Genomic DNA, 12,849 nt, shown 5'->3' on the forward strand with positions numbered 1-12,849 from the left:
CTTCTTCCATACACATATGACATAACTGACAAGATGTTCAGTGACTCAGTACTACCCCTTTTTTCTTTTTCTCTTTTCTGCCCCCTTTAAAGACCACTTGTCTTCTCTCTGCTGACATCTCTTGCTCATGACACAACACATCAGCTCTCCTTCTTATCTACGATTTCTGTAAGGTTGTAAGTACATGAAATGAAGACTTTTTCTCCCCCTTCTCTCCCTGTAGGTCAGACGTAGTGGTGCTTTGCTTCTCTCTGGCTAATCCCAATTCCCTGCGCCATGTACGCACCATGTGGTTTCCGGAGATCAAGCACTTTTGTCCCCGGACGCCCATCATTCTGGTAGGCTGCCAGCTGGATCTGCGCTATGCCGACCTGGATGCAGTTAACCGTGCACGCCGACCCCTAGCCAAGTGAGACGCCTTTTTCACCAAGCATCAACAGACAAACTCAGATAGAACATGTGCCACGCTGGCTTTCAGTGAAGGTTGCATGTGGGTTGCTCCAGTTAATCAAGCAGCGTAACTGTAACTGAATCACTGCAGACAAGTTGTTGTATGTTCATTGAGTGATGTTGTGACGAAAAGTGTTTTGAGTAATTTTTTGGCTGCTATAGATTTAATTCATTACCTGTAATCCCAATTGTCCCATCATATAAATAAAGTATAGATACATGTTGTTAAAATTTGCACTGATTTGGAAACATCAGTCTTGCTTTGTGTCAATTTCTAGTATTGTTGCTCAACTTCCTACTTACTTAACATCATTATCTCTCCCTGTCCTGCAGACCCATCAAACCAACCGATATCCTTCCACCAGAGAGAGGCCACGAGGTGGCAAAGGAACTTGGGATTCCCTACTATGAGACCAGCATTGTTGCTCAGTTTGGAGTCAAAGATGTTTTTGACAATGCCATCCGAGCCGCCCTGATCTCGCGACGTCACCTGCAGTTCTGGAAGTCCCACCTGAAAAAGGTCCAGAGGCCACTTCTCCAGGCTCCCTTCCTGCCTCCTCGCCCGCCTCGCCCCATAGTGGGCATCCCAGACCCCCCTCCCACAGAGGGCGAGGGCCCTGATTCCCTTTTCTGCCAGCCACTGTGTACAGATGTTCTTTTCCTTCTGCAGGGTGGTGGTACTCGCGTGTTTGCACACAAAGTATATCTGGCTACTTCCTGCTCCAAGTTCTATGACCTCTTCACCCTTGATCTTGGTGGATCATGCATGGGGCCACAGGGGGAGGAACAAGAGAGCAAAGAAAACTTGGAGAGTGGGGAGGAAGATGAGCAGAGCAGGAGAGGAGCTAAAGAGCAAGCTGGACGCACTAAGAGCCTGGACATTGATAAAGATGGGGTTGATGGAGGAGTGCGGGGCCTGAATCGACCCCAGTTGCTCCAGCAGGGCTCTTTGAGGACTTCCCAGAGTGATAATGCACTCCCCTCTCGAGCCCACTACTCCCTGGGAGCACTAGGGACTGGCCGAGCACTGTTAGGATGGGGAAGGGGGTTCCTGAGTGTGTGTCTGGAGCATGTTGATGATCCCATGACTGGACGACCACGACTCATGACTGTGGTAGCCATGGATGCGCTTATACAGGAAGAACCATTTAAGGTGCTGGAGTTAAAAGCGACAAGATTACTTAAAATATTCACACAGTATTGCAGAAAAGAACATACATCTGTTGATGTTTTTGATTATGATTAGACATGTTATGCATCATTACTGCAGGCTACAAGAGCTTTTTTTTGGTGTTTTTATCATTGTTCCAAAGCTGTACATTTGTTGTGGTTTCAGGCAGTGCTTCAGTACCTGTACACGGGCAGTCTGGACGAGGGCCGAGGGGATCTGATGCAGGTGGCCACCATCGCAGAGCTGCTTGAGGTGTTTGACCTGCGGATGATGGTGGCCAATGTTCTCAACAGAGAGAGCTTCATGAACCAGGAGATCACCAAGGCTTTCCACGTCCGCAGAGCCAACCGCATCAAGGAGTGTCTCAATAAAGGGACCTATGCTGGTAAACTACTGTGCCAACCATCCAGCGCCTCAGTACTTTCAATCGGTGTCATTGTTTTTCCACTTAAACATCAGTATGTGTTTGTCTGTACAGTAGGTGTGTGTGTGTGTGTGTGTGTGTGTGTGTGTGTGTGTGTGTGTGTGTGTGTGTGTGTGTGTGTGTGTGTGTGTGTGTGTGAGTGTGTGAGTGAGTGGTGGATGATTATGCTTAAGCTAATGAGGAGAATGTATAGAGAGAGGCTAATTTCCAGCATTCTCTTTCAGTCTTTGGAAATGTACACTTTTGATCATATATTTGCCATTGAATATTGGCTATAAAATATGTGTTTTGTATGTTGTGGTTTACCTGTTTTCTAAAGTCTAAGTGTTTTGATGACTGTCATTTGAGTCTGCTGGGTTTTCTTGTGTTTCACTCTTGTGTGCTTCCTGTGTCTTGTGTTTTTGTGGTGTTGTCTGTCCCCCTTAGATGTTATGTATGCATGTTGTCACAGCATTTGCTGCCAGAGCCAGACATCAGCTGTCTCTGAAAAAAGCGTGTCTCACATTCACTTCTTTCTATCCTTTCTATGTTGTCTTCATGATTTTAACAATAAGAATCTTCCTTTAAATGCTTATATTGAAAAATGAAGCTATCGGAATAATTCTGCTTCATCCCAGTAATTATTCAGTGATTGAATTAAAGATAAATTAAGTCCTTTGCTTTCTGATGTAGCCAATTACAACATTATTACACTAATATAGTTGCTGTGTTCCTGATCAACACTTTATCCGCCAAAGCTTTAGTCGTGAGTCCACACATAACTTACTCCTTGACCATACCACCCTGCATCTGCTCTCCTTCACTTACTCTGTGTCAAAAGCTGTTCTGTCCTTCTGTCAATTTATCTCTCTGTCTGTCTACCTGTGTCTATGTCTCTGTGTGGTTCTGTCTGTCTGGCCTTCTGCCTATGTGTGTGTCTGTCTGGCCTTTTGGGTGTGGGTGTGTGGCCGTCTGCCTTGTCTGTCTTTCCCCCTCTGTAGCCTGGGCATCTATTGCACACCACGAGATGAATGCTCTTTTCCCACCCCGGTTTTAGATGTGGTCTTCCGACTGGACGATGGCTGCCTCCCGGCCCACAAGCCCCTGCTCATCTCCAGCTGCAACTGGATGGCTGCCATGTTCCGTGGCTCTTTCATGGAAAGCTACATTGAGGAGGTGAGTTCAGACATTCCGGGAAGAGCCCGAGAATGGAGTTACCTTTAAGTTTTGAGCAGGGATTTGGTTTCTGTGTGCTGAATACTTCGAAGTAATCTCGAGCCAGCCTCTAAGGGCAACCTTATCACACACCTGTACTCAACAACAGCAGTAACATCAGATAAAAGAAGAGATTAGGCAAAGGTGAATGGGTTGCTTGGATAATGTTTAGGATGTCTTACCTTTATGACATTGTACAACCTGCACATGTGTGCTTCCAGTATGTGACATGGTTGTAGTTTGGAATTTTCAATTCGTTTTTTTTAATTTTAGTTTTGATTTTTCATTTTCATACGGTTAGTTTTCATAGTGTGTTTGCTTGTTTTAGTTTAGTTTCAGAAATGTTTAGTTTTAGTTTTTTATATATTTAGTTTAAGTTTGACTGTCCAGCCCAAGTATAACATCTCAGAAGTATTTAGCTACACATACATGGCTGGGGAATGGCCTTAGTTAAATGGGATTGACACTGGGTTAACATTTGTAGTTTGTACATATTAGCATTGCGATAGTTATTTGAGTTGTATATATGATTTAATTGTTTGAGTCATGGAGAAGGGGTATGACTGTATGTAAGTGTATACCTTTTCCTACTCCTTTTCTGACGTGATATTTATTTGTTGTTTACTTATGTTCATAAGAATTTATATGTTGAGACTTTGTTTCATAACTGCTGTTCATTTTATCATTATTGATTTTTTAAAAATTATTATTATTTCATTCAAAATGAATAAATAGATCAAATCAAAAAATTTACGTTTAATCTTGTGCTACTTAAGTGTCCGATATGAAGCAATTGTGGCACAGTGCCATCTCTTAGAATGTCAAGTCCATTCAGTTCCTGTGGTTCATTTTTTACTGCTTATTTTCGTTTCAGTTTTAGTTTAGTAAAATAACCCTGGTATGTGAAGGTTTACAGCTCAGGATGTCTTTTATCAGATTGAACTACAAACCGTTGTTTCACCTGCAAATGTAGTCTCTGCAAATACCACATCCCCGGAGGCCTTGCACGCATAATGGCCATATATAGAATTGCCTACATGAAAATGTACATGTACACACACACACACACACACACACACACACACACACACACTTTTTTTACACATCCTGTGATAGCAGAATTCAAATGTTTCACCAACGTGTCTCAGTACTCAAATTAAGCCCAGAATAGACCCTCTTTTGAGGTCAGCAGCATCCTCCAAGTGGCAGGTCGGGTTACTTTAGATGCACTCTTACTTGAGGTTCAGCTTCCGCTCGCTTGGTGCGTCTTCAGGGCCAGTGCCTGTGCACTGGACCTGACCTTATCAAAAATAAAAGACAGGAAGTTAATGTCTGTCTTTAAGTCAGACTCCCCGGACTGTGTTGCAGAACCAGATCCCCTGGAGTATGGTTACTTTCAAAGTAAGCAGGGTTAGGTTAAGTAGATTCAGGCCCTCAAAAGGATTGGAAGTAATCAGAGAGAGACAAGGAATACAAATGACGTGTATGCAGTTTAGGTGTGAAATTCAAGGTTATAGAGGGCACGTTGGAAAAAAACTAAACAATTTTGTTTTTTTGTATTTCCCTAGCCTGGATTTTATTCCAGAACACACCATGTGAGTGGGTGTGGAAAAAAAAGCCTTTGCAGCTTTTGTGGACGGTGGTGAAAACAGGACATCAGCATCACTGAGGGGGCACAGTGTTTGCTGCTGATGGACTACCGGTGTCTATGGTTACACTAAATGGTTCATGTTGATGACCATTGTGGCATTGTTTATGGCATGAAACTGGCACAGCAAAGAAAGCAGGTGTCTTGGAGACTAAGACTCAAAGACTGACTGCACAATGAAGCTGTCAGCACTTGAACATGTGCAGTGAATTTTATTTTATATGTCAGTGGCAAGCTGCAGTTACCAGATTGTCTGCTGGCTCTGGAAGTTACTTCCTCCCTCCTAGGACAGGCAAAGATAAAGCCCAAAAAGTGTTGCACAGGTTGCATTTCCAGAATTGCAATGCCATTGGCTGACTACAAATCGTATTCACGGATTTCACGGATACATGCTAGTTGAGAGGCAGTGTGAGTAGTAAGGAGCTGAAATGCTTACTAAAATACTGGTCTTTCAATAGAAGCAGAAGTTTTAGAGACCTCGACACAGCAGATGGTCTACTTCTATTCACTTACTCTAAAAGAGAATCAATACTGGACAAAGAATTAAAGGTGCTGTAGGTAGGATTGCGAAGATCCAGGAATTAGTCAAATAATTTGAACATCAACAACTTCTCAGTCCCTCCCCCCTTTCCACTAAAGCCCAAAACGGTCTCCTAAGCCCCTCCCCCCACAAGGGAGAATGAATGCGTGTGCCTGAGCAGTGATTTACACGCAGTTAGACACCCCCCCTGGCCCTGATTGGTGCATCTGAACAGGGAGCTGTGGATTTTTGCAAATCACACTACAGGCTGTAGGTGGTGCCAGAGGAGCTGGATTCTTTTTTAAATTACCTGCTTCATGTAGTTCTACTCGAACATAGGGTCAGTTTCAGCAAATATGACAGAAAGTTAGTTTTATAAATCTTACCTACTGCACCTTTTAAGAGTTGATGTTATGAGATTTACAAAAAAAGAAGTGGAAATCTAACAATGACAAAATGAGATCTGGTAAATCAGAGCAATTCATATTGTTCATTAACTTCCAGTGGAATATTATCGATAGTTACGTTATTGTAACTCCAGATTCTATGAGTATAGGCGTAGCCCTCTAAGCCACGCTATGGGTTTATCCCTTCGCGCATGCACAGTCGTGAAGATTTTCTTTCCCGTCCTTGCGTACCGCTCGGGCTTCAACTACGTCCGCAAATACTGTATATAAACAGAGCGGACCCGTTGCTCTGCTCCCAACATAAGCTTTTTCTTCAGCTAATGTAACTGGAGCAGGTGGCCCGGATCTTAGAGGGCTACGCCTATACTCATAGAATCTGGAGTTACAATAACGTAACTATCGTTCTATTTCGTATAGGCTTCGCCCTCTAAGCCACGCTATGGGTTAGGGCGAAGCTGATGTAGTCAATGCCACCTGCGACCCAAAGCCCACAAGTGGAATATAGACTAAACTTTTTTCCCCTCACTGTCTAGCTCTCTCTCATGCACTGACAGGAGACTGTATCAGATAAGCCGTTATCTAGGTAACGGAGCATGCCATGGTAATGATTTGGCCTAGCTGGCTGTAAGGCCCAAGCCGAGAGTGCAGGCATGCATGATTGGTGAGGGTAATACATGATTGATATTTATGGGACGCGCGAGTTCCTCCCAGCCACCCAGAGTGGGGGTGGGAGGACCCCAGGCAGTACACATGCAGCGGCACATATCATGATTGTAGGCGTGCATGGTAGTGAGAGAGGATGTGTGATAGTGACAAAAATATATACATATGTACATAATATATATGTATACATAGGCTACACATATATGTGGGACGCCGCTCTTCTCCCGGCACCCGGCAGCAGACAGAACACACATACGACGGGGCATCAGTCGTCGTTGAGTGAGGATAGGACCGAGTCGGTCAGAGAGGGCTCGGACGTATCCCGCAAATAGAAATGGATGAAAGGGCATGGGGAGGCCCAAGAGGCCGCTGCGCAGATGTCGGCTACTGACATGCCTCTGAACAGAGCTGTTGATGCCGATAGAGCCCTTGTAGAATGTGCCTGGATGCCCTGGGGGGGCTCCACCCCCTCCGTGTTATAGGCCTGGGTGATAGCCTCGCACAGCCAGTGAGACGGACGCTGTTTTGACAGGGCCGCTCCTTGGGAGTGTTCCCTATAGTGAACAAATGGCTGCTGTGTCCGCCTTATGTCCGCCGTGCGTAAAACGTACTGTGATAACGCACGCACCGGGCACAATCGGTGGGAAAACCTCCTCCGCATTGTTGTTATGAGGCGGGGGAAAAAACCCTTGACCGAAAGGAATTTGTTAAAATTTTCGGTGTGAAAGAAGGGTTAGGCTGTAAGGTGGCTGCGCTCCCGTCCCCTCTAATGGAGAGGCAGGACGGCGAAACTGACAGCGCGCATAAGTCGCTCACTCGCTTGGCTGACGTCAGGGCAAAGAGAAGCGCCGTTTTTAGAGACAGCAACCACGATATAGGGTCTGTTTCCCTCTCCGTGCACCAGCGCTGGAAAGCGGACCAACGCGCCACGTAACACGCTGTTGTAGAGGGGGCTCTCGCGCTCTGAATAGTGCGCACCACGGCAGGAGGCAAGCCGCTGGGTTATCACCGGGGGGTGGGATATCGCGCCATCCAGCTGTGACAGGGCGTCCTCGCGCCACGGCAATTGCCGGGGGGCCTGCCAGCAGCTGGACCAGCGTCGGGAACCTGGATGTGCTTGTGCGCCCCAGGATCACCGACAGATTCTCCTCCTGGATGCGTTCCAGGAGATGAGGGATCAGAGGGCCCGGGGGGAAAGCGTATAGGAGGGTTCTGGGCTGGGGATGGTGGGAAAAAGCGTCCACGCCAAGGGGTGGATTGTCCCGTGTGCTCAAGGAAAACCACAGAGCGCACTGTGTGTTTTCTCGTGAGGCGAACAGATCCACCTCCGCTTCCCCGAACCTGCTCCACAGCTTCTGAACGATAGTGGGATTCAATTTCCACTCGTTGTGAGAGGGCCCTCCCCTCGACATTAGGTCTGCCGCCCGGTTTAGTATTCCCGGGGATGTAAACAGCCTTGAGGGACAGCAGATGATTGTGTGCCCACAGCAGAAGGCTCCGGGCCGAACGTACGCCGGCGGGTCATCGTCATCCTCATCCCGCTGCTGTAGCCGGGGGGAGGAGGAACTGAGCGACGCTAATTGTAGCGGGTGGGCGTTTGCTCCTACTGTCTGCATAATGAGAGAGCGGTGGAGCTCCGCGAGCAGCGGTGACCTGGTGTGTGCTTGTGTGAGGAACATGACATCAGCGTAATGTTCAGTGGGAACAAGGGCTGCTCGGTTGAAGGGAAACTGCTCTTTAGAAAGACTGAAGTGGCCCTTAAAAGGGCCGTTGTGTTTCCAGTTTTCAACCGTGGAGGGACAGACGTTCCCCGCGCCCCTGATGCCGCTGTTTGTTGGGTGGCTCGGGGGTTGGGTTAGACCAGGTGGGGGCCGCCTTCATGGTTCCCCGGCTCCGTGAAGCCTGCCGGTCATGTGGGGCCGGCAGTCGCTGCGGAGGGGGACCGGGTGGAGGAGCGGAGCTCGAAGCCTGGGAAAACGCAGCCGCAGCAGCTGCCGGTCTGCCGCCTTTTTGATGCTCTCCGGCAGATCCAAAAAGCGGTGGAGGGTGGAGCTGTCGGAGGCAGAGGGGAAGACCGCTGGAGCGGTGCCCTTGGCCATTCCAGAGATGGGGAGAGCCGCAATGGGAGGGCATCGATCCCCGTTTCGAGGCCCAGTTCTCCCAGGGGGGAGGAGGGACAGCCGGTGACGGAGGCGTTATCCGAGAGAATCGAGCCATCAGACTCATGCTCGTCGACAAAGCCTTCCTCCGGCGGATCCAGGGTGTTGACGGATTGCCGTCTGTCTGCCCAGATGCCATCCCCTTCCCCGCTAGCCTGACACTCCAGAAAAGCTTCCGCCCGTCGTTTAAGCTCTTTAGATGGCAGGCGGATGCAGAACTGGCAGAAGGCGTAAGTGGCGCCAAGGCAGGTTTCACAGCGGGGATGGAGGTCCGGTGGCAGGATGCAGCCGGTCCGGCAGGTGGGACAGAGGTGAACACTGCTGGAAGTAGAGGTTGTCTTCATACTGCTAGCTTGAAGAAAAAGTGGGAGCAGAGCAACGGGTGCGCTCTGTTTATATACAGTATTTGCGGACGTAGTTGAAGCCCGAGCGGTACGCAAGGCGGGAAAGAAGTGGTTATACACCTATTTGAAAGATATATGCTTTAGCCACCTAACTGAGTGAACGAGATGCAGCTGAAGGCTACATTTACATTGCTACGTTTTGGTTTTTAAGCGTATTGAACCGATCTCCGATCTCCGTGCACACAAGTGTTTTTAGCTCCAGTAGAAGAACTAATCTGCGTTTAAACTAACACACCCAAACCGCATATCTCATCAACATTCTCGTATACTGGGCATGCACGTTAGTAGCTTAGTCTCAGAGAACGAGACATCATAACCCAATCAGGCGGCGAAACGTTGGCGTCAGTGTTGGTGCCTCAAAAGGTCTACGTTTGCAGCCGTAGAGACGGCAACAGAACCCCGGAGATTCTAAAACAAAACGGGTCGGAAGTGTTTTCAAATTTCTCCCGTTTAGGGGCTCTGAAACGCCAGAGGAGTGTGAATGTGAGGTGTCAACATAGCAAAAGATATTCGTTTTTAAACCAAAACGTAGCAATGTAAATGTACCCTTAGTCCATTTATAAATCCAATCACACTCACAAAGCACTCATTAATGTTAACAAATCAACTATTCACTTCATCCTAGTTTTACACATTCACTCAGTTTTTATACAGGGGAATATTCTCAAACTAAACAAAAATGTTGATTTCAACAAAATGTATTAAATTTAACTGAGTGGGTTTTGGTAATGTCAGGACACCACATGAACAACGACAGAAATGGTTAATGGGTTATGTATGTGAGCAGATTGTATCATCCTATTATTGTATTGCAACTGTTCCCTTGGGGAAGATCATTATATGAAAATTCATAGAACCTGTAACTATAACTGTGAGAGTTGCATGTGCCAGTGTTGTTCTATTTCCATGCTCATGTCACACTTCCTTCTCAGTATTTTTAGGCTCACAAATTTCAGTGTTCATGCTGCTGTGTGATATCATGACTATTCTATTATTATTTCTTGCATTACTGGTATACAACATTTTAGACACTTCGTACAATGAGCATGCCTGTGACAAACTCCATGGACCATAGTTAAAAGATTTTATCTTTTATATAGACCTAGTAGTCAAAAACCATGAATCAAAAGGCAGGTTTACTGTCTGTGTAGGCTGTTATACAAACTTACCGCTGAGTGTGTCATGGTAAACCCCTGGATTATGTTCTTGTGTACTGGTGTGTGGTTTTGTGTTTACCATGTGATGTGCATCCCAGTGGAGTATTACAAGTTGTCTTTAAAGCTCCTGTCTCGCTCAAGACAAACAGGAACAGGAATTCTGCAGAAATCTCAAGTTTCTTACTATTTCTTACTCTCTCTTAAACTTTGTACCTTATCTGTGGTGGCGGCTGTGTGACTCACTGCTTTTTCCTCACCCACACATTATTTTTGAATTTTGACTATAATGTATTTCTACACTCATTACGTCTTACATTTTCAATTCTTTTGAGGTGAGTTTTTTTTTTTATAAGCCTTTTAGGGACTGATATGTCATTTACACCCTTTTTTCTTTTCCTTTTTTATCATTAGATTTGATCAAATAAAACAAAGTTGCACTAAACTATTAATTGAACTCTAGGACAACAGACTGAGGGAACAAAAGAACACCTGTCAGTACAGCTGATGCATTTTTGATCCATAAATGTCCTGCGACTGTGAATGTGTCCACTCGTTAATGCTTCATGGCCCCAGCTGGGGCTTCAAGCTCTAGAGACCACCCTTGTCTTGGTGTTGTGACTTTTTAGTGGTAACGAGAGGTCGCGCCAAGCTGACATTCTCTTAATTGCCTATGGTAGTGGAGGTTGAAGAGCGTCTCAGTGGGTGCACTCAGGAGCTCCTGGAGGGGTCAGGTCATCACTGTCATCGGCATTCATCATCATTCACCTTCCCTCCGTCCTTCCTGGGCTTAGACTGCATTACCTGCTGCTAAATTGCTGTTTGTCCGGTTTTCAGTAATTGGGCCATAAAAAGGTCTTGCTCTTTTTATGCATTAATGTATACAACTACCCAAAGTGGAATAGAGAGCTTCACTTAAACACAGCATGACCAGTGCCTTTAGTAGTATTGAAGATATGGCGACATCTAGGGGTCATTACAGGTGATTGTTTTTTTTGTTTTTTTACATAGCGGACTCTGGTTTGGCACTTTTGCCCACTATAAAACATTGCCCTAATTGTTCATATGTTGTTTTACCCTAATGTTAACATGTCTGGAGTGGCCCAGTCATCTTTAATAATCACCTAAACATTTTGGTATGTCCTATGTTCATATATTATTTTATTTTATTATTAGAGCATCGTGTGCACAATGTGATGGAGTGTCTTAGGAGAACGTTGATAGTCAGTCTTATTTGGGAAAAGGGCCTGATAGCAGGGTTGCCTGTGTGTGCTTTGGGGTCTTTAGCGTTCGCCATATTGCTCACATCACAAGCCCTCAGACAGCACTTTCATCTGAGCCTAGATCAAAGAGGGACCAGGGACCAGAGCAGCATGTCCTCTGACCTTTACCTCCAAATATCCACTGCACTGCTTTCATTTGATGTTACTTTTTTTTTTTTTCACCCTACCCTCTTTCTAGCTAATACACGTAATATAGCATACCAGTATATGAATTTGCTACTATAATATTTTGTATCTATTTGTATACTTACTACGAATATAATGTTCATGAACGTTATTGTCTATATGTATGCCCATTAATCTTCTTCATTGACTTTTAGCCTTTCATTACTTATGTTTTTTTGTTTCCTCTTGATCTGGTCATTTTCCAGGTATCCATTCCTGATACCAGTGCAGCCTGTATGCGTGGGACGTTGGAGTTCCTGTACTGTGGAATGCTGACGCCCTGTCCTGGTCTGGATCCCATGGAACTAATAATTCTCGCCAACCGTCTGTGTTTGCCACGACTTGTCGCCCTCACAGGTAAAGACTCTCTCTGCAGTGTTAGAAAGGTTGCGAAGAGAACTACCTATCAACTTGAATGTCTTGTTCTGACATCCGTGGCACAATATGGTTTCAATAGAGCTTCATCTGCCTTGACAAACTGCCTTTTGTCAATGACTCAACAGATTGTTCAGTGCACTGCACACTAGCAGACACACTAAGAATGTATGACTGGGAGATAAAAATTTGGGCCCATGTCAGTGCATTTAAACAGTAAGATTGACATGTTTATGTACATTTTGTGCCTCTTCAGAACAGCACGCTGTGGACGAGCTTCTTCAGTTGGCAGCGAAAGGAGGTGACATTGATGGACAAGTGTTGGCTTACCTCGAGCTTGCACAGGTCTGTCCTTGCAAAACTGTCCTTTTAAATAATGGATTTATAATTTATTAATATTAAATTCTAGGTTGTATTAAAACAAATGATGAATAGTAATTCACCATAGATTCATTTGTTGATCCTAATCTGTTCAAATGTTGTCTCTTATCTCACCTTTTAAATCTTACAGGCCTCTACTGTCAAAGCTGTAATAACGCATATCTCCTTTGTTTTCCCTTTTGCAGTTCCACAATGCCAAGCAACTATCAGCTTGGTGTCTCCATCACATCTGCACTAATTATAATAGCATCTGCCGCAAGTTTCCCAAAGACATGAAGGCCATGTCTCCAGGTACAGGCACCTCGCCTCTCTCTGCTCTGATAATCTGCCCCCCTTCCTAAACCCCTTTCACACATGCAGCTTTCCCCTCAGTAAAACTCCTGCAATGTTTGCTTTGCAGTGCTAGGTTGAAAAAAAGTAAGTTTTCTGGGTTAAGCACGCTGCTAAGGAA

General features: G+C 45.6%; 1 protein-coding gene across 8 annotated transcripts in view; it reads left to right on the forward strand.

The window, feature by feature from the left end:
- rhobtb4 (Rho related BTB domain containing 4) overlaps positions 1 to 12,849 on the forward strand; it is a 46,570-nt gene that overhangs the window by 27,671 nt on the left and 6,050 nt on the right. For all 8 annotated transcript variants that reach the window (XM_078250505.1, XM_078250510.1, XM_078250506.1 and 5 more), the window contains 7 exons: positions 224 to 409; positions 784 to 1,603; positions 1,787 to 2,006; positions 3,082 to 3,200; positions 11,849 to 11,999; positions 12,274 to 12,362; positions 12,584 to 12,689. In XM_078250505.1, coding sequence (XP_078106631.1) covers positions 224 to 409; positions 784 to 1,603; positions 1,787 to 2,006; positions 3,082 to 3,200; positions 11,849 to 11,999; positions 12,274 to 12,362; positions 12,584 to 12,689 — 1,691 coding nt within the window. The remainder of the gene's footprint in view (positions 1 to 223; positions 410 to 783; positions 1,604 to 1,786; positions 2,007 to 3,081; positions 3,201 to 11,848; positions 12,000 to 12,273; positions 12,363 to 12,583; positions 12,690 to 12,849) is intronic.

Source organism: Sander vitreus, chromosome 5 (genome assembly GCF_031162955.1).
Source record: "Sander vitreus isolate 19-12246 chromosome 5, sanVit1, whole genome shotgun sequence".
Lineage (NCBI taxonomy): Eukaryota > Metazoa > Chordata > Actinopteri > Perciformes > Percidae > Sander > Sander vitreus.